General features: G+C 40.2%; 3 protein-coding genes across 11 annotated transcripts; 1 reads left to right on the forward strand and 2 right to left on the reverse strand.

Moving 5' to 3' along the window:
• Positions 1-2307: 2307 nt before the first annotated feature.
• rpf2 (ribosome production factor 2 homolog) lies at positions 2308-5873 on the reverse strand. Its single transcript, XM_049757167.1, has 10 exons — positions 5715-5873; positions 4799-4931; positions 4578-4615; positions 4205-4244; positions 4032-4113; positions 3711-3787; positions 3446-3545; positions 3252-3354; positions 2992-3136; positions 2308-2727 (listed from the first exon to the last, which is right to left on the reverse strand). The coding sequence occupies exons 1-10, from the start codon at positions 5735-5737 to the stop codon at positions 2539-2541; spliced, it is 930 nt and encodes a 309-aa protein (XP_049613124.1). The 5' UTR covers positions 5738-5873; the 3' UTR covers positions 2308-2538.
• A 1178-nt stretch (positions 5874-7051) lies between these two features.
• On the forward strand, positions 7052-15813 carry LOC125989884 (mucin-2-like). 9 transcript variants are annotated; one of them, XM_068649209.1, is made up of 43 exons: positions 7052-7246; positions 7829-7875; positions 8047-8139; positions 8334-8423; positions 8514-8603; positions 8689-8778; positions 8842-8931; positions 9020-9109; positions 9293-9334; positions 9522-9593; positions 9782-9871; positions 9959-10030; positions 10117-10188; positions 10262-10351; positions 10438-10527; positions 10615-10704; positions 10793-10864; positions 10950-11039; positions 11127-11216; positions 11305-11376; positions 11460-11549; positions 11638-11697; positions 11791-11880; positions 11955-12044; positions 12133-12192; positions 12290-12379; positions 12468-12527; positions 12625-12714; positions 12802-12861; positions 12959-13018; positions 13116-13175; positions 13273-13344; positions 13430-13519; positions 13607-13666; positions 13764-13823; positions 13921-14010; positions 14098-14156; positions 14253-14313; positions 14411-14500; positions 14563-14601; positions 14973-15043; positions 15139-15340; positions 15407-15813. In XM_068649209.1, the coding sequence occupies exons 1-43, from the start codon at positions 7183-7185 to the stop codon at positions 15551-15553; spliced, it is 3447 nt and encodes a 1148-aa protein (XP_068505310.1). In that variant the 5' UTR covers positions 7052-7182; the 3' UTR covers positions 15554-15813. The 9 variants fall into 9 exon arrangements, with proteins under 9 accessions (XP_068505310.1, XP_068505311.1, XP_068505315.1 ...); XM_068649210.1 differs by having other exon boundaries at positions 10262-10321; XM_068649211.1 differs by lacking the exons at positions 10117-10188; positions 10262-10351 and having other exon boundaries at positions 7053-7246.
• Positions 15814-15902: 89 nt separating this feature from the next.
• Positions 15903-24114, reverse strand: amd1 (adenosylmethionine decarboxylase 1). Its single transcript, XM_049756361.2, has 9 exons — positions 23775-24114; positions 20643-20729; positions 19875-20001; positions 19678-19780; positions 19299-19341; positions 18958-19102; positions 18330-18422; positions 18101-18256; positions 15903-18030 (listed from the first exon to the last, which is right to left on the reverse strand). Exons 1-9 carry the CDS (start codon positions 23885-23887, stop codon positions 17887-17889), a joined length of 1011 nt encoding a protein of 336 aa, XP_049612318.1. The 5' UTR covers positions 23888-24114; the 3' UTR covers positions 15903-17886.
• Positions 24115-24426: the final 312 nt, after the last annotated feature.

Here is a 24426-nt window from a genome sequence, read left to right on the forward strand (position 1 = left end):
TTTAAATTGAGGGAACATGTGTCTAACCTTTAGGACAATGTCGTATTGCTCCAAATGTTCATTTACATTCCTTTAGAAGTCCGTTTTCGCGTGTTAGCACGATCGTGAATTAGCATCTTTCCGCTAACTCGTTAGCCTGCCCAGTACTTCTTGTCGGTGACCGTACTTTGTGGATTTCACTTATCGCGGGTGGTTTTTGGAACCAATTATCCGCGATAAATGAGGGATTACTGTAAGCGTTCAGCATTTTGCTGAACGGCTACATTTTGGTTCGATTCCAAATCTGTCATTTTACCTAATGGAGTCATTTCCATTTAGCAAATCCATCAAACCTTTGACAAATATTAACTGAATGAAAGCTTTGACAAATACTATCAAGTAATAGTAAACAATACAGTACATGGGAAAACATGACAGGATGTAAGGTATCCTCATTCTTAAAACTACTGGGTCAAAAGTAACCCAAATTGCATCAAATTTCTTCTGCTCTGTTCTCACCTTGTATTTTTGTATATCGACTTCCTTGTCAGGTCTACTCCTGGGTCCGAATCCTTTTGTGGCACAAAGCTTTTGTCAGAGTAAAGTGCAATGCTTTATTTAGCCAAGGAACTACATAAGTGTTCCTAGAACCATGAATGGACTTGCTCGAACTTGCAGGAAATAAGGTACAGGAGTAAGTGGTGAGTGAATGGTCACATTGTGCAAGATTGAGTTCCACTGCTAAAAAAAATGTGTGTGTGTGTGTGTGTAAACACAATTGCAAAATACCACAAAAGAGATGGGATCATGTTCTGCAAATGACACAACATTTGCTCATCAACCAAATTCACAATATGTAGATTTCCAGCCAGAGGGAATTAAAACATGCATAATTAATTTCTCTCTTCATTTTAATCTCCTGTAACACTTTCATTTCCTCACTGTTGATAAAGGATGTTTTAAAAATATATATTTTTATGTGGCAAATTCTTTGTAATAACGGCAAAATTAATCTCACTAAGAGCCACTGACTGAAACAAGCTTTTGCATTCTTATGCTTTCCGTTTGTTTTGGTGGTGTTAGTTCAATTAGTCTCTTTAGCAGATAAAATGTTATATATACTCTGTCGAGGTCTGGAGCTAAACTTACCCAGACTGAAAATAGCTATTTTTGCTTAAAACCTCTTTACGTCATCATTCTGTATTTGTGTTCCTTCTGGTTGAGCCTTCTTTATGTAAAATTGTAGCTCGTGATGCCTTCTCTGCTGCCCCCTAGGGGTTGCTGCTCTCACTAATAGTCTGTACACGTTTGACATTTATTATTATTATTATTATTATTATTTAGAATACAGTAGTGTATTCTTAAAAATTATTTGGCCCAAGTATTATTTGGCTTAAGTATGTTATACATTTTTAAAAGTTTGAATTTTGTGAGAATTGAGTTCTAAGACATATTTAAAGGATTTTATTTTGAGTGTGTACTCAAAGATTGTTGTGATTAAGTTACTGTGGGGGCCTAAATATAATTTATATTAACCAACTACTGGTTGAAAACCTGTATTTTATTTTCCAAAATGAGTCAAAAGGCAATTTTAAGCTTAATCAACTTAATAAACGTCCATGAGCCCTTGCTCCTCCTCTTCCTCATTGTGGAGGGTCTTTGGTTTCTCTTCCTCTTGAGTGTGGGGGGCCTCTTGCCCTTCTTCCTGGTTTACATGAGAAGGCTCTGGATTTTCCTGCCCAGGACGAACATGAACGTCATTGACATCTAAAATTGGGAAAACACATTATATCAAACTGCTCTGTCAAATCTTGTGGAGTAATATAATATCAGATATTTTTTTAATGAATTAAAATATGCAAAAATGAACAAACCTGTTCTGTTTAACAAAATTTGCGGCTGCTTGAAAACAATGCCCCGTTTTTTCTCTTTAGTTCGACGTAGGTGCTCTTCATATTCTGCTGTTGTTCTTGCACACATTTTAACACAATCCCAAAACTTGCTTGCCTTAATACAACTTTTGTTGAGTACACAGAGAAAAAAATGACTTGACCAAACTTGACTTAAAACTAGAAAATGGATGGATTCAGTACCCATACAAATGTAGCTCTTTTATTCATTTACTTAAAACTGATCTGTAATTATGACAAAGCCTTATGACATCATTCACCTAATCATCATTTTGAACTAATTTGTCATTTTTGTCTTAATAGGTGACTCATTAAAGAGTGATTGATGTTATTCAATGTCTCCTATTCATTTGTATGAACACACGCACGCACTTTTAAAATTCCTTTGTGGAACGAAAAATGTTTGCAACCGATAAAATTGTTTGTGGTGTACTATTTTATTTTGTACAAGTCATGTAGTTTCATAATTGGACAAAATTGATTGAACACTCTCCAGCACTGTCACAAGACAATCGCATGGGCTGGAAATCAGGTGCATGATTCCTAATAGTGGAGCCAGTAAAAGATGATGAGGATCAAGATAAAGAAAACTGTACAGTTCTGCAAATGTGATGACTTGAGTGGATGACCCAGTTGTCCGTCTCAGATCTCAACTTTGCACTTTTGCCACTTTGGTAGACACTTCATCCTCTCCCCCACCATCAACCACCTCCCCCTTCCTTTTCCGCAGACCTTTCATCTTCCTCGTCTGAAGCTTGGAAAGATCCTGCTTCTGCATGTGCACCCGGCCAAATTTGGTGCCAAAAACATCGTGGGAAATATTCTTCTTCTTCTTGGGCTGTGGAGAGTCACAGAGGAAGAAATTAATTTTCGTGGCTTCATATCAAACAGACTTCCGAGTTACTCAAAATGATTCAGGCCAAGTAGTCGCTGAACATATCGTGCATGATTTCACAGGCCTTTTTAGTATGATTTTTGAAATTGCAATATACAAAGAATAGAAATGTTGACTTTCCTAATTTGCCAATTTTGCTGTGTGTAGCAATTAACAGTGAAAAAGTATACGATTCCTTTACGATAACCAAACAGACATCAAATTTACCTTTAGAGCCTTGGGCTGCTTGTGTGATAACTTGTATAAGTCATCAGAAGCAAGGTGTGTTCTTCTTAAAACAAAGTCAAACGACGGGCCGATCTCCTCCAGCTCAATGCGTGGTGTCTTGCATCCCGACTTTTTCAACAAAGACCTGTAAAAACAGTCAGCTTTTAAAAGGCGGATACGATGCAAAACTTGTCACAACACAAACTCCCGCTGAGGCTTAAATATGACCTAAATAAAGATTTGCCTAGAAATGTAGTCACCTGTAACTCCGCATAAATATTTTGTCATCCACAGCAGTGAAGTGCAGAACGTGTTCTAAGCCCGCCAATCGCACTGCAGACACTGAAGGACCCCTGAAGAAGTCTGGGGAAGAAAAGCAGACGACAGCCCCCATAAACAAAACATGCATCATTTTCCAGTAAATCTAATATTGTGCGGGATGAGGCGCATGTACCAATGAGCAGACTCTTAAGACGTTTGTACTCGTTATTCATATCAAAAGCCTCGCCAGCAAACACAAGCATTGGTTTGGTCCCCTCGGGACATTTACTCATCTGCAAAAACAAGAAGAAAACGAAAGGTTAAATCCAATGCCCAACATCCATTGTGTTTGTCAGAAAACATATTTTGTAATCTTAATACAGTCTGTCCTTCCCAAAATAGGATTTTTATAAAACCCACAAGCAAAACCATCATAAACTGAAAACCAGATTAAATACCTTAATCTCACTCAGGGAGACATACTTCTCGATTCCCAGTTCAATCATATCCAACACGTGGAAGTCAAATAAACGGCCTGCAAATAAAAGCAGAGAAGACACGCAAAATAATTCACACGTCATTCTAAATGACAATCAGTACAAATATTTCATAACTGTACTCAAGTAGGATTTTCACATTTACAGACTACAATGAATACAGATCATAAAAAATACATAATATTTTTCATTACGGTGACAGCAGGCAAGTTATCTTGATAACATCCAATACCAAAACAGAATGAATACTAGTCTAGGAACCCAGAAGTGAGAAATGTTTACCAAATACGAGGTTGTTGGGTCGTTTCTTGTTGTGGGAACCAAACAGAAACAGAGAGCAATCTGACTTTTTGGAGAAAAATTCCTAAAAAACAAATAAAAAATAAAAGGTAAATTCCTAGTGCAAAACATTTACTGACAGTAACAATACGTAGGTGAGCTTCGTCTTAACTAACCAGTGACGTTGAGTCCTCAAACGGCCTTGTGATGTTCTTCCTGAAAAGAAAATTCAGATTTTATCCACAGCAGATAAAGTAGGATTCACATATGAAGATAATCAGGTGAAATTTGACCATTTGGCCCCTGTCTGATTGAAGTCAACAAAAATGCATATTTTGGGGTTTCTCTAAAAGATGATACAACCAATTTCCTGTGATATGGCTTGAATATATGCATTTTTTCGGTTTCTTTTCCAGCAGTCTGGATGCTCTGTGGCACTTAGACCGCCGCCCTACAGGTCATTCTTGGAACTACAACAAGTCATGTGGTTTAGAACAGGAGACAAGATTGTTGATGGAGATATGATGAGGATGCAAAAAAAATACTTACTTTTTGTACAGAACAGCATTGGGCTTTTTAAAGGAATACTGGAAGAGAAAAATAAAAGGGTTTGACTGAATCCATACATTTCAATTACCTTTTTTGCATAACATTAGAAATATACAATTTTCAAACTAGAAACATTTACATTAGTGGTGGACATGATGACTGACCATTTTGCTACATCGATTATCATTGTCTTTTAAATTGAGTAGCATCAGTTGACTTACGATATCCTTCAGGGCCTGGCTAATATTTTGATTGGCATTTCCCCCTTTCATAATCATGGCACACTTTTCCTTCTCTGCCAGTTTGGGTGCTCTACTCTCCAGGAAGCGCTTGGAGCGCTTGGTCTTGGGTTTTCTGAGGGACAAAACCACAGTACAGTTATAAAATTCCATACAGTACTTAAATATTTGCAGAAAATCTTTACGTTTACATAGCACTAAGACATTTAAATACATCTTAAATACATAGACATAAATTTGAGTCTATGTATATGTATTTAAATATGTATATATATAAACATATGTAGTTACAAAGGGTAGAGCCAGATAAGCTTAGGCTTCTTTCTACTCCTTTTCGAACAAATGAGTTTATTATAAAAGGGAAAATTATAATGCAACGTCATTCTTTTTTATGTTCTATTGTACTATTAAGTTATCATTTTTTTGTATTAGACTTTTTTCTTGTATTTGCTTTTTTTAATGTTCCAAATAAACCTTCATTCATCATCATCACATTTAAAGGCCACCTCGATTGAAATTTAGACATTCACAACAAGAGACGTTCTACAAGTAGATTTTATGAAACGTTATACGTGTAGGTATTTCTTATATCTGAAACAAGTAGGGAGCCATTTGCCATTTCCGTAAAATTACATTATTACTTGGAAAAAAAATGAAATATTGAAATGTCCGCTGGTGTGACGGCTTTATATATCATTTGTAGAGGACAATTAAGTTTCATTGAAGTAACTTCCGTGACACTGTCTGTTGTTATAATACAAATATTACTATAAAACGACTGTTTTACTATTCACTTTGCAGCTTGGTTTTAACTTTTATTTTACGTGCACAAACACGGACCACTAAACGACACATACAGAATAAAGTTTTACGCTATATTTCGCGTCAGAAAACTTACATTATACCGTCGGACTGTGCCATTGTTGTGTAGTTTTTGGCGTTCTTGATAAAGCTTCACGTTGTCGACAACCCATGCGCTAGAAATGAGCCGGAAGACAACACGAGTTATTTTGTGGAGACATCGAGGTTGTTAAATGGTGCTTAAAACACAGTGTCGCCGTCTAGTGGCAACTGTTGGACAATACAGGGATATTCAAATATTTTGGGATTTTCATCAAATGTCAAGGATGCAATGACAAATATTAAAATTTGAACAGAATAATAACGAGAGTATAATTGTTCTATTCATTGTAATTCCAATCCCAAACATTTTTTTTTTTTTTTACATCATCTTCCAGGTCGCCCCTGCTTATGTGAGGTGGGACGTCACAAAATGTCCTCGCAAACTTTGAAACAACACATTTCCTTAATACAAAACGTGTTTGTGACCCATGCTGCAGGATTATACATGCTCTTTGGTTCTTTCTTGTTGTTCTTTTCTGCAATGCATCATGCATCATGAATGACTGAACACTAAGTTCAAATTCAGGGTACGCTATGTTTGGGTCAATTCAACCAACATGTTTATTTTCACAAAGCAGAGATATGATTGTTTTATTAATATGAGAGTTTTGTATAAAAATGATTAAATGAACCCACATGGCCCATAATTGGGTTATTTTTGACCCAACAATTCGATGCATCACCATTAATACAAACAATACAGTTTTCAAAACAAAGAAAAGAGGAAATTAAATACTACTACTAATAATAATAATAATAGAAAGCGATAATAAAGATAATGCTGCATCATACAAGAGGATGAAAGTTTAAATTAAATTACTTAATTTTTTATTTATTTTAAATCAAATTAAATTTGATTAAATGAACCCACATGGCGTTCACTCCCTTTTTGACCCATAATTGGGTTATTTTTGACCCAACAATTCGATGCATCACCATTAATACAAACAGTACAACAGTTTTCAAAACAAAGGAAAGAGAAGAGGAAATTAAATACTACTACTACTACTGATAATAATAATAATAATAGAAAGAGATAATAAAGGTAATGCTGCATCATACAAGGTGAGAGTTTATCTAAAAATTTAAAATCAGTGTTTTTGTTTGTCAAATCTAAATAATGTCTGAACTTGCTATGAAATGCAACAGGCTTTGTCCAATGATTTTGAAATAGTATTATGTAAGTTTGCACGTATATACTGTAACATGTCTTTTGTTATTAAAGACTTAAATAGAGATGAGAGCCAGTAAAGAGACATCTTGGCTGGTAAAGGTGACTTTATGATTGCGCAAAAGAATCAGTAGGTGTTCTTTGCGTGGACGTTTACAGTATGTGACGAGAATCTCGCTTGGGCTTGTCCTTGTGCAGGTTCTTGAGCGTCCACTCTTCACTCTTGTCTGCATAGCTGCAGGAGTGTGGTTGGAACTGCGTACGGTCCAGTTTTCAATCGTCAAGGTTGAAGATGAAGGCCATTGGATTTGCCGCGGGCACAATTGTGCTAATGATTGCCGCATGGGTGATTTATGGTGAGCAAAAGTTCGGATGAACGTGACCTTTATTATCTAAAGTTTACTTTGTTAAAGGAATTATGTTGAAAAAACGACAATCATAATATTAACTATACTCCCTGCCACTGAAAGCAATTTTGAAATATAACAGCAGGAGGCAGAATAACCTAACTATTGGGTCGTAAGCCAATTAAATACATTGCAATTTCATAAACACGGGGAAAGGGAATTAAGGAATTAAAATGACAATACTTAAACTTTAATAAATTGTTTTTTTTTTAATTTAGATCTACTGATGGCAACTATACAAGGGAAACGTTATAGATATAAATTACGATTTGGAAAATGTCAGACTAAAAAAAGATTAGTGAGGCAAAAAAAGGTTGACAGGATTGTAACTTTTTTCTCGAAATTATGTATTTTAAAGTGAGAATAAAATGAAAACTGAAAAAAAACAGCAGCCAAGACCACCATTATTGTCTCAAGGGTTCTTTGTTTATTAATCCAAAAGTTGTGGTTTTCCTTAGAATGTTCTCCCATTCTTTAATTTCATTATTTCTCCCAACACTTCCTCATTTCCATCCTTCCTCCCTTAACCAGAGATGAACTCGAGCTCGGTGACGCCCACGTTGGAAGGACAGCAGCAGGTGCGAAAGACCAATCCTCTTGTGTGATTAAGATGTACCCAGATATGTGTTGATTGAATAGTAATAGTCAACGTCAAAATATTAGAAATTCATACATAAGTAATTGGATTGGCTCAAAGAGTCCAAACGTTCATGCCAAAACCAAATGTGATATAAGCTTTTGTTTTGCAGAAGATAATCAACACTGCACTGACCAATAGGAAAACTTTGAAGAACGTGAGCTCAGTCTCAGTGAAACCCACAGTGCAAGGAAAGGCGCAAAAGGTGCAAACAGCCAATCCATGATTTTAAGATTCACCAAGAAGTGTTAACTCCATCTATGTGGTTGAAAACTCAAAATGGTTTTTAGAATTTTTAGCCAAAGTAAGACTATTCCTAAAATTACTGGAATGATGGTTGGTTGTTGGTAGGTTGGTCATTGGTCAAAAAGAAATGAAAAATGTGCTTTTGGTTTGCAGAATCCGCTCAACACTTCACTGACCACCGAGAAATCAGAGATCAATGTGACCTCCGTCTCGGTGAAGCCCACGGTGCAAGGAGAGCAGCAGGTGCGAAAGGCCAAATATTCTTAATAGATTTCAAGATGTACCAGGAAATGTAAATTGCCTCTGTGGTTGATATGTTCTTCTGTTTTGTAGGAGCTGCCCAACACCACACTGACCACCAAGAAACCAGAGATGAACGTGACCTCAGTCTCGGTGAAGCCAACGGTGCAAGGAGAGCAGCAGGTACGAAAGTCCATTCCTATTGACTGATTCAAGATGTACCAAATGTAAAGTGCCTCTGTGGTTGACATGTTCTTTTGTTTTGCAGAAGCTGCCCAACACCACAATGACCACCAAGAAACCAGAGATGAACGTGACCTCAGTCTCGGTAAAGACCACGGTGCAAGGAGAGCAGCAGGTGCGAAAGTCTACCAGGAAATGTAAATTTCCTCTGTGGTTGACATGTTCTTTTGTTTTGCAGAAGCTGCCCAACACCACACTGACCACCAAGAAACCAGAGATGAACGTGACCTCAGTCTCCGTAAACACCACGGTGCAAGGAGCGCAGCAGGTACGAAAGTCCAATCTTCTTGACTGATTCATGATGTACCAATAAATATAAATTGCCTCTGTGGTTGACATGTTCTTTTGTTTTGCAGAAGCTGCCCAACACCACACTGACCACTAAGAAACCAGCGATGAACGTGACCTCAGTCTCGGCAAAGCCCACGGTCAAAGGAAAGGAGGAGGTGCAAAAGATGTACCAAGAAGTGCAAATTGAAATTTGTGGTTAAGTTGGTAGACTAGTTATTAGGTTATTCAAAGTTAAATATTAGTTGAAATTTGAGGTAAATGTGGTATTACTTTTGCTAGGTTGGTCACTGGTCAAATTTGTAGTTGAATAATAGTGCAAATTGTTCTCTTGTTTTCAGAACACTTCATTGACCACAAAGAATGGCATTTTTGAGATAAAGGTGTGAAAAGCCACTATTGATTTAGAGATGAGTGCAGTTGGTTATTTATTCAGAAGTAAAAAATATTCCTATTTAATGTCATTTGGATGATTGACTGGCTTGTTGGGTTTTCTAGGTTAGTCATTGGTCAATTGGAGTCCCAACATCAATGCCAAACCAAGATGCAAAGTGTGTTTTTGATTTGCAGAAGCTGTTCGCGACCAATGCGAAACAAAAGAAGATTGTGAGTGCAGTCTCTGTGACGCAAGGACAGCAGAAGGTCTGAACGGCTAAATTGTCATTTTCCATGGGTTGAATCAATTGGTTGGTAGATTGATTATGTAGTCAAAATATTTCTAATTAGTTGAATGGTTCTTTGGGTCTAGGTAGGTTGGTCTCGGAGTCCCAATCATTTACACTGACCAATGTAAATTGCCTCAGTGGATGTCATGTTCTTTTGTTTTACAGAAGCTGCCCAATACAACAATGACCACCAAGAAACCAGAGATGAACGGGACCTCAGACTCGGTGAAGCCCACGGTGCAAGGAGAGCAGCAGGTGCAAAAGTCTAATCGTATTGACTGATTAAGATGTACCAAGAAATGAAAATTGCCTCTGTGGTTGACATGTTCTTTTGTTTTGCAGAAGCCGCCAAACACCACACAGACCACCAAGACACCAGCGCTGAACGTGACCTCAGTCTCGGTAAAGATCATGGTGCAAGGACAATCCTCTTGACTGATTCAAGATGCATCAAGAAATGCAAATTGCCTCTGTGATTGACATGTGCTTTTGTTTTGCAGAAGCTGCCCAACACCACACTGACTACTAAGAAACCGGAGATGAACGTGACCTCAGTCGCGGTAAAGACCACGGTACAAGGACAATCCTCTTGACTGATCCAAAGATGTACCAGGAAATGTAAATTGCCTTCGTGGTTGATTTCAGAAGCTGCCCAACACCACACTGACCACCAAGACACCAGCGCTGAACGTGACCTCAGTCTCGGCAAAGATCACGGTGAACGGACAGCAGCAGGTGCGAAACGCCAATTATCTTGACTGATTCAAGATGTATCAAGAATTGTAATTGCCTCTGTGGTTGACAAGTTCTTTGTTTTGCAGAAGCTGTCCAACACCACAATGACCACCAAGAAACCAACGATGAACGTGACCTTAGTCTCAGGCACGACCACGGTACAAGGAGAGCAGCAGGTACAAAAGTCCAATCCTATTGACTGATTCAAGATGTACCAAGAAATGAAAATTGCCTCTGTGGTTGACATGTTCTTTGTTTTGCAGAAGCTGTCTAACACCACAATGACCACCAAGAAACCAGCGATGAACGTGACCTTAGTCTCAGGCATGACCACGGTACAAGGAGAGCAGCAGGTACGAAAGTCCAATCCTATTGACTGATTCAAGATGTACCAAGAAATGAAAATTGCCTCTGTGGTTGACATGTTCTTTTGTTTTGCAGAAGCCGCCAAACACCACAGTGACCACCAAGTCACCAGCGCTGAACGTGACCTCAGTCTCGGTAAAGATCATGGTGCAAGGACAATCCTTTTGAGTAATTCAAGATGCATCAAGAAATGTAAATTGCCTCTGTGGTTGACAAGTTCTTTGTTTTGCAGAAGCTGTCCAACACCACAATGACCACCAAGAAACCAGCGATGAACGTGACCTTAGTCTCAGGCACGACCACGGTACAAGGAGAGCAGCAGGTACGAAAGTCCAATCCTATTGACTGATTCAAGATGTACCAAGAAATGAAAATTGCCTCTGTGGTTGACATGTTCTTTGTTTTGCAGAAGCTGTCCAACACCACAATGACCACCAAGAAACCAGCGATGAACGTGACCATAGTCTCAGGCATGACCACGGTACAAGGAGAGCAACAGGTACGAAAGTCCAATCCTATTGACTGATTCAAGATGTACCAAGAAATGAAAATTGCCTCTGTGGTTGACATGTTCTTTTGTTTTGCAGAAGCCGCCAAACACCACAGTGACCACCAAGTCACCAGCGCTGAACGTGACCTCAGTCTCGGTAAAGATCATGGTGCAAGGACAATCCTTTTGACTAATACAAGATGCATCAAGAAATGAAAATTGCCTCTGTGGTTGACAAGTTTTGTTTTGCAGAAGCTGTCCAACACCACAATGACCACCAAGAAACCAGCGATGAACGTGACCTTAGTCTCAGGCACGACCACGGTACAAGGAGAGCAGCAGGTACGAAAGTCCAATCCTATTGACTGATTCAAGATGTACCAAGAAATGAAAATTGCCTCTGTGGTTGACATGTTCTTTTGTTTTGCAGAAGCCGCCAAACACCACACTGACCACCAAGACACCAGCGCTGAACGTGACCTTAGTCTCGGTAAAGACCTGCAAGGACAGTCCTCTTGACTGATTCAAAATGTACCAAGAAATGTAAATTGCTTCTGTGGTTGACATGTTCCTTGTTTTGCAGAAGCTGCCGAACACCACACTGACTACCAAGAAACCAGCGCTGAACGTGACCACAGTCTCTGTGAAACCCACGGTGCAAGGACAGCAGCAGGTGCGTAAGGCCAACCAAGATGTATCAAGAAATGTAAATGGCCTCTGTGGTTGAGATGTTCTTTTGTTTTGCAGAAGCTGCCCAACACCACACTAACCACTAAGAAACCAGCGCTGAACGTGACCTCAGTCTTGGGAAAGACCACGGTGCAAGGACAGCAGCAGGTGCGAAAGTACAATCCTCTTGACTGATTCAAGATGTATCAAGAAATGTAAATGGCCTCTGTGGTTGACGTGTTTTTTTGTTTTGCAGAAGCTGCCCAACACCACACTGACCACTAAGAAACCAGCGCTGAACGTGACCTCAGTCTTGGTAAAGACCACGGTGCAAGGACAATCTTCTTGACTGATTCAAAATGTACCAAGAAACGTAAATTGCTTCTGTGGTTGACATGTTCTTTGTTTTGCAGAAGCTGCCCAACACCACACTGACCACTAAGAAACCAGCGATGAACGTTACCTCAGTCTCGGTGAAGCCCACGGTGCAAGGACAGCAGCAGGTGCGAAACACCAATTCTCTTGACTGATTTAAGATGTACCAAGAAATGTAAATTGCATCTGTGGTTGACATGTTCTTTTGTTTTGCAGAAGCTGCCCAACACCACACTGACCACAAAGAAACCAGCGCTGAACGTGACCTCAGTCTCGGTAAAGACCACGGTGCAAGGACAATCCTCTTGACTGATTCAAAATGTACCAAGAAATATAAATTGCATCTGTGGTTGACATGTTCTTTGTTTTGCAGAAGCTGCCCAACACCACACTGACCACTAAGAAACCAGCGCTGAACGTGACCTCAGTCTCGGTGAAGCCCACGGTGCAAGGGCAGCAGCAGGTGCGAAACGCCAATTCTCTTGACTGATTTAAGATGTACCAAGAAATGTAAATTGCTTCTGTGGTTGACATGTTCTTTGTTTTGCAGAAGCTGCCCAACAGTACACTGACCACTAAGAAACCAGCGCTGAACGTGACCTCAGTCTCGGTAAAGACCACGGTGCAAGGACAATCCTCTTGACTGATTCAAAATGTACCAAGAAATGTAAATTGCGTCTGTGGTTGACATGTTCTTTGTTTTGCAGAAGCTGCCCAACACCACACTGACTACCAAGAAACCAGCGCTGAGCGTGACCACAGTCTCGGTAAAGACCACAGTGCAAGGACAATCCTCTTGACTGATTCAGAATGTACTAAGAAACGTAAATTGCTTCTGTGGTTGACATGTTCTTTGTTTTGCAGAAGCTGCCCAACAGTACACTGACAACTAAGAAACCAGCGCTGAACACGACCTTAGTCTCGGTAAAGACCACGGTGCAAGGACAATCCTCTTGACTGATTCAAAATGTACCAAGAAATGTAAATTGCTTCTGTGGTTGACATGTTCTTTATTTTGCAGAAGCTGCCCAACACCACACTGACCACTAAGAAACCAGCGCTGAACGTGACCTCAGTCTCGGTAAAGACCACGGTGCAAGGACAATCCTCTTGACTGATTCAAACTCTATCAAGAAATGTAAATTGCTTCTGTGGTTGACATGTTCTTCGTTTTGCAGAAGCTGCCCAACAGTACACTGACCACTAAGAAACCAGCGATGAACGTGACCTCAGTCTCGGTGAAGCCCACGGTGCAAGGACAGAAGCAGGTGCGAAAGGCCAATCTTCTTGACTGATCCAAGATGTATCAAGAAATTTAAATGGCCTCTGTGGTTGACATGTTCTTTGTTTTGCAGAAGCTGCCCAACACCACACTGACCACTAAGAAACCAGCGCTGAACACGACCTTTGTCTCGGTAAAGACCACGGTGCAAGGACAATCCTCTTGACTGATTCAAAATGTACCAAGAAATGTAAATTGCTTCTGTGGTTGACATGTCCTTTATATTGCAGAAGCTGCCCAACACCACACTGACCACTAAGAAACCAGCGCTGAACGTGACCTCAGTCTCGGTAAAGACCACGGTGCAAGGACAATCCTCTTGACTGATTCAAACTGTATCAAGAAACGTAAATTGCTTCTGTGGTTGACATGTTCTTCGTTTTGCAGAAGCTGCCCAACAGTACACTGACCACTAAGAAACCAGCGATGAACGTGACCTCAGTCTCGGTGAAGCCCACGGTGCAAGGACAGAAGCAGGTGCGAAAGGCCAATGCTCTTGACTGATCCAAGATTTATCAAGAAATTTAAATGGCCTCTGTGGTTGACATGTTCTTTGTTTTGCAGAAGCTGCCCAACACCACACTGACCACTAAGAAACCAGCGCTGAACACGACCTTAGTCTCGGGAAAGACCACGGTGCAAGGACAATCCTCTGACTGATTCAAAATGTAACAAGAAATGTAAATTGCTTCTGTGATTGACATGTTCTTTATTTTGCAGAAGCTGCCCAACACCACACTGACCACTAAGAAACCAGCGCTGAACGTGACCTCAGTCTCGGTAAAGACCACGGTGCAAGGACAATCCTCTTTACTGATTCAAAATGTACCAAGAAATGTAAATTGCCTCCGTGGTTGACATGTTCTTCGTTTTGCAGAAGCTGCCCAACAGTACACTGACCACTAAGAAACCAGCGCTGAACGTGACCTCAGTCTCGGTGAAGCCCACGGTGCAAGGACAGAAGCAGGTGCGAAAGGCCATTAAGAAATTTAAATGGCCTCTGTGGTTGACATGTTCTTTGTTTTGCAGAAGCTGCCCAACACCACACTGACCACTAAGAAACCAAAGGTCAGAAGCCGTGAGGTGCAAAGAAGGACTATCCTTTTGACTGAGTACCACGAAGTGTAATTTCTCTCTGGGTGGTTGATTGTATTTGAAGTTATTTTAGTCAAAGTCAAATATGATGTTTGTCCAGTTGATTTTGTCAAAAGTAAAAATATCCCTAATTAAAATGTGAGTTAATTGATTGGCTTATGTCAAAAATCCACTCAAGGCCACTCAATTGCTAAGTTAGAACATTGGGCCCATAAAGACACTTCAGAAAGCGAAGATCAACATAAAGTCCATGGTTCAAATTGGCCAAACTCCTCGTGTGCGATTTCGAGATGCACTTAAAATGTGTCGACTAACTATGTTCTCTCGTTTTGTTGTCTGTGTAGCAAATCATCCCTCTGACAGACCGTTCTATGTATAACGGCATCATATTCGTCCTGCGAGCCAATCAATCTGAGTAATAAGTCACTTTTCCCCATAATGGCTGCAGTTTCAATTGGCTCACCTTTTTGTGTGTATAAACATGACAACACCCGTGTGTGTGTGTTCCAGGGTTATTGTCGATCTTTATGCCCGGTACTCTTTTCCCGGATACGGTTTCGCTTACAGGCAAGAGGGGCTTGCGCTAACCCTGAAGTTCACAATGAAAAAACAAACCGCCGTGGTCACTGCCGAATTGGCTTATATGTGGGTGTACAAGAACCAAGAGTTTCCTAAAATATTACTACCCTACAATCCCAGCCACGACTTCACGGTAATACAAATCTAATTGTGTTCTACCTAACGGATGGATAAAAAAATCTATCGTACTGTTTTACAGATTGACATCCAGCAAACTGCTGTGGAATTCACTGTGAACTTCAACGGCACCTACCGTATGTTTTACCCATTTGACACAAGTGCAGGGAACTCCTTTCCTATAAGAAAAGTGACAGTCATTGGCGATGTCCGTTTCTTCAAAGTTTAATGATGGCATCCATGGGGGGGGGGACGTAATTAAAACAGCTTTACTTCGTGCAAATAATTTAATTTTCCAGCTATTGTACCCCCCCCCCCCCCACAGGATTTTCAGTGTATATAGCAATGGGCAGAGAATCAAACTGCTTTACTTTGTGCATGTTATTTAATTTTTCAGCTATTAATTTTCAGTATAATCAGCATTGTAACCACAGGATTTTCAGTATATCAGCAAAGTTCAGACTGCAATAAAATTCAGTGGTGTATAAACTTGTCGGATCTGAAGATTCTTACCGCTTCCACAGCCACTGGAAACAGAATTCAGTCCAAGATCCTAATTCAACAAAAAACAAACACTACACAGATGATTATTTTATTTTAGCATTATTAAGCTCCTAACACATAGATTTTAGCACATCTTGACCATCCAAATCGCAAAAAACTGAATTTCTCCACCCATAACAGCACTCACCCAAGTTTGAAAACAAAACTGCTCCAAACCTAGTTTGACATTGGCATAAGAAAAAAAAAAATTGGTCCACCGCAAGAAACGAGCGAGTTATTAGTAGCTAACAATCCAATGATCCGCATGAGCATTGAATAGTGCTGGACCTCATAGTGGAAGGAGGGCTGCCAAGCTGAGTACAGATGTTGGTCCTCGAGGAAATACTGAAACCACTCCAAAAAGGCCATGGTACACTATCTAGGAAAACTGTTCCAAGTGCCAGATTACAGATCATTGTGATACAAGTGGTGCTCAAAGCGGGTCAAACTTTCCCCTGGAGCCGTATAATTTTTAACTCTTAAAAAAAAATAAAAAATAAAGGCTCTGTAGCAGGTGGTTAGAAGGACAACATGACCAGCTGTACTGAGCACAAGGAAGACTTTGGGGGGGGGGAGTGTGCAGCTTTAAATAAGCTTCAAGCTAGCAAAACGAGGGCAAATACAGACAACGCTTTACGACACGGTCTAGCAATACAGCATTGCTTGCATGCACCCCTCACCCACCATCCATCCATGAGCCCAAAGTTTATAAAAGGGCATTGATGCAAACAAAGAATAGTGAGGAAGCCCATTTGACAGCAAAAAAAAAAAATGTCTGGGCACCAGTAATGACATGGCAGATGGTGCAGTGGTTGGATGTGGAATGATCCGGGATGACCCTGGCATGCTCAGACTGGTAGGCCTCGATTGTACGCTTACACATTTTTGTATGGGGCGGAAAGTGAGAGAGGGGATGGATATTGTCAAAGGGAAAAAATGCTTTGCTGGGCAAGCAAAAAGTTTCTGATTCATTATGCCCCCCGCCAGCTCACCTCTTTTAATTCTGGGGGGGATATTTGACGTGTCTGGCCTGCTGGGAACGGGACAATAGACAGTCGGCAGAGGGCATTGTGAGCTATGCGCAGAAGAGTGGGGGCGGAGTCAGTCGGCACACGCTTGAAGTCATACATTCAGCTCAAAAGTGGACCAGGCTTTTCTCTAGCGACACGTCGTGTACATTCGAAAGATAGGGTGGACGAGATGGCGTCAGCGTGCCTAGACTACATTCCTTTTTCCCTGTGACTGTGAAACGAATATAACAGGAAGCTAGAGGCTTCCTGTAGATGCAGCATAGTCAAAAAAAAAAATTGTGCGTTACAAAATGTGCTAATAAAAAGGTCTTGAATTGTATGGATTCCGTTCGCTGGCCTCGAGTTTAAAGCTGCAATTTTTAGTTTGTACGCAATTTAAAATTGGAAGACAGGAAATATGAGAACTTAATTCCAAAAGGAATATTGGCAAGGCTTGGCAAACATTGTGTACATTCATAGAGACAAAAGGCCAGCTTTCATTTTTTAAACCCTGGGTTAAAAAAAAAAGGACTATAAAGTGCACTCCTTTATGAATGATCCTCGCCAATTGTCGCAAATCGGAATTAAATAAGACTAATCTGAGCATGTCAGGGGCGTGGTTTTAATGTGGCCGGAAGCCCTGTCTGTGTGGGATGAGGGAGGAGACCTGTAGGTAGAGGCCTTTGGACTGGTCACAGGTGGAAAGCCTCAAATGGAGCGCGTTTAATTCCTCTACATGCACTTCAAGACCACACCAAGAGTGTGCTAGCATATGGAAACAGATAAAAGAGCTTTCATGCAAGAGGTCTACGTCACAGATACAACAATGCAAACAACTCGTATTGGAGGTTAAACTGGGCTCGTCTTTACCCCTGTGAGCTTCATCAAGGGAGACGAGGGCGGGAGGAAGAAGGCAGGCTGAGGACCGTAAGATTTCTAATGGAAGGTGGCCATCAGGAAGAAACTCCAAACGGCCACCTTTTTTCCGCCTCCTCTTCATCTCCCACCCTCAGCTCTTCTGATTCTTCTGGCAGTTTTTGATATAGCTTGTGAACACAAAATTGTAATCGTTGAACTGAGCCAGCTGGCGGTCGAGACGCTTAAACCCGTCGAGTTTTTGGGCAGAAGAGAAGACGCTGCGACATTTCGAACTCTGGAGTGGGAGAAGAGCGTTCGAGTTAGACGAAAATCATCCGACGGAAGCCGGAGCACGAAATACATACCTGATTGACAAACAGTGTCGTCACAAATTTTCCCGGCTTGAAAACATCCACCACCTTCCGGACAAGGTCATCGTACGATGTCTGGGAGAGGTTTGTCTCAAAGCTAACGTAGGAGAAATCTGGCTCTGGGGTGATGTGAATGGTCCAGTAGGTCCCCTGCAAGAGGCAAAAACAGGAGCCGCGGGGTTGCAGTTAGAGAAGACCAATAGAAACACCAAGTAATACTTACATCAGTCTTCATTCCGTTCATTGAGTATCCACACGGGTTGAACATTGTAGCATCTATCACAGAACCTGGTATCAGGTCACAAATTCCACTCATCTGGAATAGATAACAAAATAAAAACTTGGCATTAAATAACTCATGTCCAATTGTGTCAAAGCTGTATTAAGCGACTTGTGTGACAATTAATGAGAGGCCACATTGCTTACTCAATTATTGTTATTTTTTCCAAATATGTACACTGTCCGATGGAATGAAAGACTTTCCAAAACGTACTTTCAAGACTCCCCAAACTTTAGGCTGTATAAGTTTACAGTTAAATTGATATAAACCATAAACACTTTGTATATTTGAACAGCTTCGTTAGCTAGCGCTAGCTTAATGCTAACGAAACGCACCATAGGGTAACGAATATACTTTTTGAGTATAAACCTTCATATAACATATTTGAACAGTGTGTATAAAAACACAAATGAACTTTTAAACTTTGAATAGAGCACAAGAATGCACCTATAATAAAATACTGTACTAAAATACTAAAACCAAACCTATTTCTCAGCACTAATCTTTGGTCAAATTAAACTGAACAATACTACTCGGCAAAAAAAGGTTCTATTTTCAACATTGGCCTTACACGAGTGACTTCACTTGCAGAAACACCATCTTTCATATAGAACTGGTCCATAATAGCTGGATCAAGGTCACTCATCAGAACTTCCAGTGTCTGATCCGCATACTTGTTCTCCCAGTACTCTGGCAAGTCCAGAGTAAACAGATACCTGGTTAACAACAAAATGGGAACTGGTGAGAATTCTACTTGATACACCATTTTACGCCAGTCATTTTTTTAAATTTACCTTTATCAAATAAACACAAAATAAAAATGTACTTGCTACATTTTTTTGTTTTCCAGAAAAATTTCAAAAACGGGTTGGTTGACAATGCTAATGATGTGTAGAAATTACGAGTTCTTACCAGCAGTCAGCGTTCAAACGTCCCATACAGTAGGCTGCACCATCTAAAGGAAGTCAAAGACCCCATAATAAATATTTATCTATTCATGACAGCAACAAAATACCCACTGGGTTAAATATCAATGGTTAAAATAATTAGACATGCTTCAAGGTATAATCATCTGCTGGTTCCAAGTGGATAAGGCCCTTAGCTTAAACAGAGATGTCTCCACTTCTTCATAAATATAATTTGTGGTTTCTATGATGCTTAACATATCTCCATGCAAGTTTGTGGAAGCATTGGACATGGGCCACAAATATGGAATTAACAGGTGTTTTGTTTTTTTTACAGTTGGCCTTACAAATAAAGACAAGAGCCACGAACACTTTTGGTCACGTACTTGGGAAAATCTGGCCGAGAAAGTCTACTTCCTCTTGGAAGTTGCGATGAGGAAACTCTTGATGGGTTGGTTTCATAAAATTCTTGCGGGAGTAGAAGAAGTTCTGCAAAACCGGTTAATCAAGTTGGCCGTGAGCCAAAACGTTGGAAAAGAAAAAAAAAAAAAAAGCTATTATATTTAACAAGGATGTGTCTTACCTCGATGGCATCAAACCCGCAGTACTCCCTGGCGAGTTCCAGCAGAGGCACCAGTGCTTGCAGTAAGAGGGTGGTTCCACATGTTTTCAAAATGAAACGTCTCTTGGAGACAAACATGCTACTCTCACTGAATGGCGGGAGGGGAGGGAAAGACAAAGGGCAATTCAATTACCTCACCAACACAGAGACACTGTTCATTTAGAAGACTCAGTGACACTCAAAGATTTAATCTTCGGGATGTTGCTTCAGTAATTCCACAATGTTTTTTTGTTGTGTTGCCATTTAATTTTTGAACTGCACCAGCCTCATTATGCATGATGATTACTGGACATTCCCATGGTATTTATATTTTTTTTGGGGAACAGATGAACCTTCAGGCATCTGGAAATTCCACCCCAAAAAATTAAGCAGACTTGTGTAATCTTCCTGATATCTAGGCTCATTTCTTCTGACTTTCCCCAAATCCCCACTCCATTTTTAAAATCGATTAATCGGATAAAAGCTTATAATAATGAAAATTTCCCCAATTACTCTTTATTAACCAATGATTGATATTTAGTCACGAAAACAACTGAGTGCTTTGATTTTCCGGTTAAGATGAAGAATTTGCATTTCCACTGATATTAAAGAATTGTAGAGCGCTCACGTCGCCACCCGAAAGCGCCAACAAGCAATGGCAATGCCAAGTGACTGAAAGGTGACCAGTCTAATCCCGGAAAGCCTTCTATTCATAGCCAAATGCGGCAGACATACTGGTCTACATCTCACCTGAGTATATAAGCTTCCTGCTTGTCGGTCTTTGTCACACTTATGATCAAACAGTGCACATTCTCCAAAAGTTTGTCCCACTCAAACCTAAAAAGAAAACACAAAAAGAATGGGCACAATTTAGCAATGGTGGCTTGTTCACATTCCAAGCATTGCTTCACTCTCTAGATGAGGTAACCTCGACATAACTCGAAGAAATAAGATACTTGCTGCAGAGCATGGCAAAGTTGCAAGGTCATGGAGATAAGGGTTATTTAGTTCACCCGGGGGAGCAGCGTGGGCTGGCTGGGGTAGCCAAAAATATGACCATGTGGTCACGTAAAAAGCAGGTGTGAATAAGAATACCTTGAATATTTTTGACAGAAAAAGACATTTGTTGGATGGGAAGGTAAGAAATACAATTTAAAAAAAAAAAAAACACCTTCAATTATGGTCGCTCCAGAAAATACGAGTATATCCTCAGACCAGCGAGACACCATTGGAGACGGAGGTCAACTCCCACTCGAGTGTGAAACTACACCAAAGGCTATTTGTGGTGCTTGGGCAGGATCACATTTAGATTGGACTCCCAGAAAGGAGTGCAAATGATGGCCAAGTACTACAAAGTGTTGAATTACCAAGACAAAGGATGCCTTTTTAATATTAAACCAGACGTCAAACCAAATCGGAGCAAATGATGGACAAGGGAATTTAAAAAGAGAGGAGTCTGTTTACAATAGATGTAATCGTCCTCTGCTTGATCAAATTAGCGGAAGAGTGAATGTAACCGGCTTTGAAAGTCAATGGGGAGTGTTGAGGTGAGTGCTCTTTCACAATTTAAAGCCCTTGTGGACTTATTTGAAAGTTGGCCGACAGTCAGCCAGCCTGATCCACAGTAACACAGCAAGGCTTTAATCGGTTCTCTGGGGGGAAATTAACAGATCTGTATTCATAAGATGCCTGATTAGAAAAAAAAAGAAGAAAACAACAACCACATTTTGTGATAGGATGACAGTTTGAGGGAAGATAAATTATCAGTGATTATGAAGACAACAATCTGTGAGCATCAGAAACATTGCCGAAAGGGAGTGCTGATGGAACAGTAACTAATGAATCTCTAAAACGAACCGCCAAAAATGCTATCAGATTTACTACATTGGTTTTAGTCTTACAGGTTAGGCATACGCTAAAATAAAGGCAAATGAACTATGATTTTATAAGAAAAAAAAGAAAAAGATTTAACTGGACGTTTTGACATCTTGGGTTGACCTCTCCTTTAACATACATAGATACAAGTTTAACAAACTGATAACGACAATTTTGTGGAAGACAGTCTGCTTCCTCAAAGTAGTGTCGGGATATTCTGTGATGAGGTTTGTTTGTTCAGTGTTAGTTTACGTAAAAAGCACCAAAGAAAGCAAACATGGATCAGCGCCATTTAAAAATAAACACACAACAGTGTGGTATCTAAAAACATTATGAGGTGTGTTCTAGCTAGCAATGGTAGGATACACTAGCTAATGTAATTGAAAATAAACAAAAATTAACTCTTGTAATAGGCATTCGCCGACTGGCTGTTTTGTATTTTCACGCAAAATAGGTCATTGTGCATTGTTCTTAACTTCAAAAAGTCACAATTTAGGTTATTAAAAAAAAACATTCAACTTCATAAATATGAAATAAATGAAAACCAGCAAGTTTGGTATTGGGTACGCATCTGTGAAATAAAAGACAATTTGGTTTTATCTCAATTCATTATAGGGTGCAATGATTCAAGAAAAGCACATTTGTAGCTTTTGCGCTCTGGTAACATGTTCAAACCAGAGCACAAACTACTCCTGTTTTTTTGTTTTCCCCTCGATTCTCTTCTAACTTCTAGTTAGCAATTAGGAGTTGCAGTTCCACGAACAGCTTTTATAAATGACAACCTACAAATGCACCAACATGTCAGCACAGGAATGTTTTTACATTTTTGAAACCTGACTACCTCTACAAAGTCATTTCAATAACCAAAGAAATTACCAATGCAAATTTGCCAACGAGTTCTGTTTTTTTTTAATATCCTTTGCATAGTCGTCACTGTCATTTTTATGAGCGGTTCAAGATCATTATCAGTCTGCTTTGAAGCCCAGAACAGGTTCTTGCACAAAGCCCCTCAAGCCAATCAAATGTACTGGGAGGGAGCAAAAAGCATGCCTAGAAACGTGACTGGGACATTTTTCAAGTAGTCCGTTGAAGAAGTTGTCCCCTTTCCAAAACGACTATTCTACAGTCATTACTTGATAAAAACAACCACGGCAGTAAAGCGGGGGGGAACTGCTAAAGAGGGTTTTACACAAACTACCAGAACGTGACAGACTCGTAAATGCAATTCGTATATCGGCGTGGTAGGTTGCTAGCAAAAGGAACACGAGGTGGTGACGACCGACCGACCGACCACATGCTTGACTTCAGATGTGGCTCCATGAAGTTGCCTAGTGACGTAAATACTACTCTTCCTTTCGCATAAAAAACATCACATAACCATGCAAACCAGTTTAGCTACTTTTTAACTGTACGATTTAATTCAAATGACGTTTATTATCTAAGGGCCTGCTAAAACGGGTGCGCACAAATAAGATGCTACGCTTAATTGTGACCTTCACAGTGAAAACAGAAGGCGATACGAATTAATATAATTGTTCATTGCGGAAGGATTTTTTTTCGTGGACTGGAGATGAAACCACAAAAATGAATCGGGTAAATGACGCCCCCGACCCCACCACCACACACAAAAAACAAGTCTTAACTATTAAACAGTGAGCCTGTTTTCTATTTGAATTCAACACGGTTGATTTAACATACCGACTCGGAATACACAAGCACTTGGTAAAGAGAAAATTCTGTTAAGTCACTATACGTCTACTCGGCAATGAATGAGTCAGGAGGGGTGGCCATTTTTAACTGGCGGCGTAAACTATTGCGTGGGCTCCAGTGACCGTCTTTGGTTTCCCCTCTTCTAAAATGAATTAACGGCGATCGCGTCAAAAAATGAAAAAATAAAATATCCACCTGAATATTACACATAAAATAATGAAAAGGAAATATCGGCAAGCATATGGCGATGACGTTCTATAAGGACAACAAATTCAGAAGTCCCACAATGAAACAAACCTTGGGATGGTGCGCAGGTCCCCGGTTCCTTTGGTCTCATCCTGCCGGGAGAACCACAATTCCAACAGTTTCTCGGTCCCCTCGAAGAAATGTGCACCACTATCTTCCATCATGAGACAACAGACGCACAATCAAAAAATTAAAAGTAAACGTCGGTTATAACGTTTGATCTTATTGAATCCCTATTCAATTAGATTATAACTTAGAGATGTACAGTCCGTTAAACAAGCCAAATGATTTTTCTTCCGTTACCGTCTTCCCTTTTGCAGAGAATACCGTTAGCGAGTGCTAGCTAATATCGCCGGCCATACTGTGTACAGCTCTACATGCCGACTAAGAGGTGCATTTATATAGACAACGACGAATACGTCATTATCTTGTAAAACCAATCGTATTGTAGGACTATATTTGCTAAGATACGATTGGTCCAAAGGGCTGTCCGTTTCAGCTATAGGTAGCTAAGTTCTCCTTGACAACACGACGTCACGTGACGTACGCGCAGCAAGTGAGGACAACGTAAACTCTATAAAATCTACAGAGAAAAAGTCACAAGCAGTCGGGTTTAGACTTCGGAGATGTTGCAGGACACTTGCAAAATACCAGAATGGTCTCTCTAACTGTTTGACAGGCAATCTAACAGCGACATGTCAGA

This window comes from Syngnathus scovelli, chromosome 20, assembly GCF_024217435.2.
Source record: "Syngnathus scovelli strain Florida chromosome 20, RoL_Ssco_1.2, whole genome shotgun sequence".
In the NCBI taxonomy this organism is placed as follows: domain Eukaryota; kingdom Metazoa; phylum Chordata; class Actinopteri; order Syngnathiformes; family Syngnathidae; genus Syngnathus; species Syngnathus scovelli.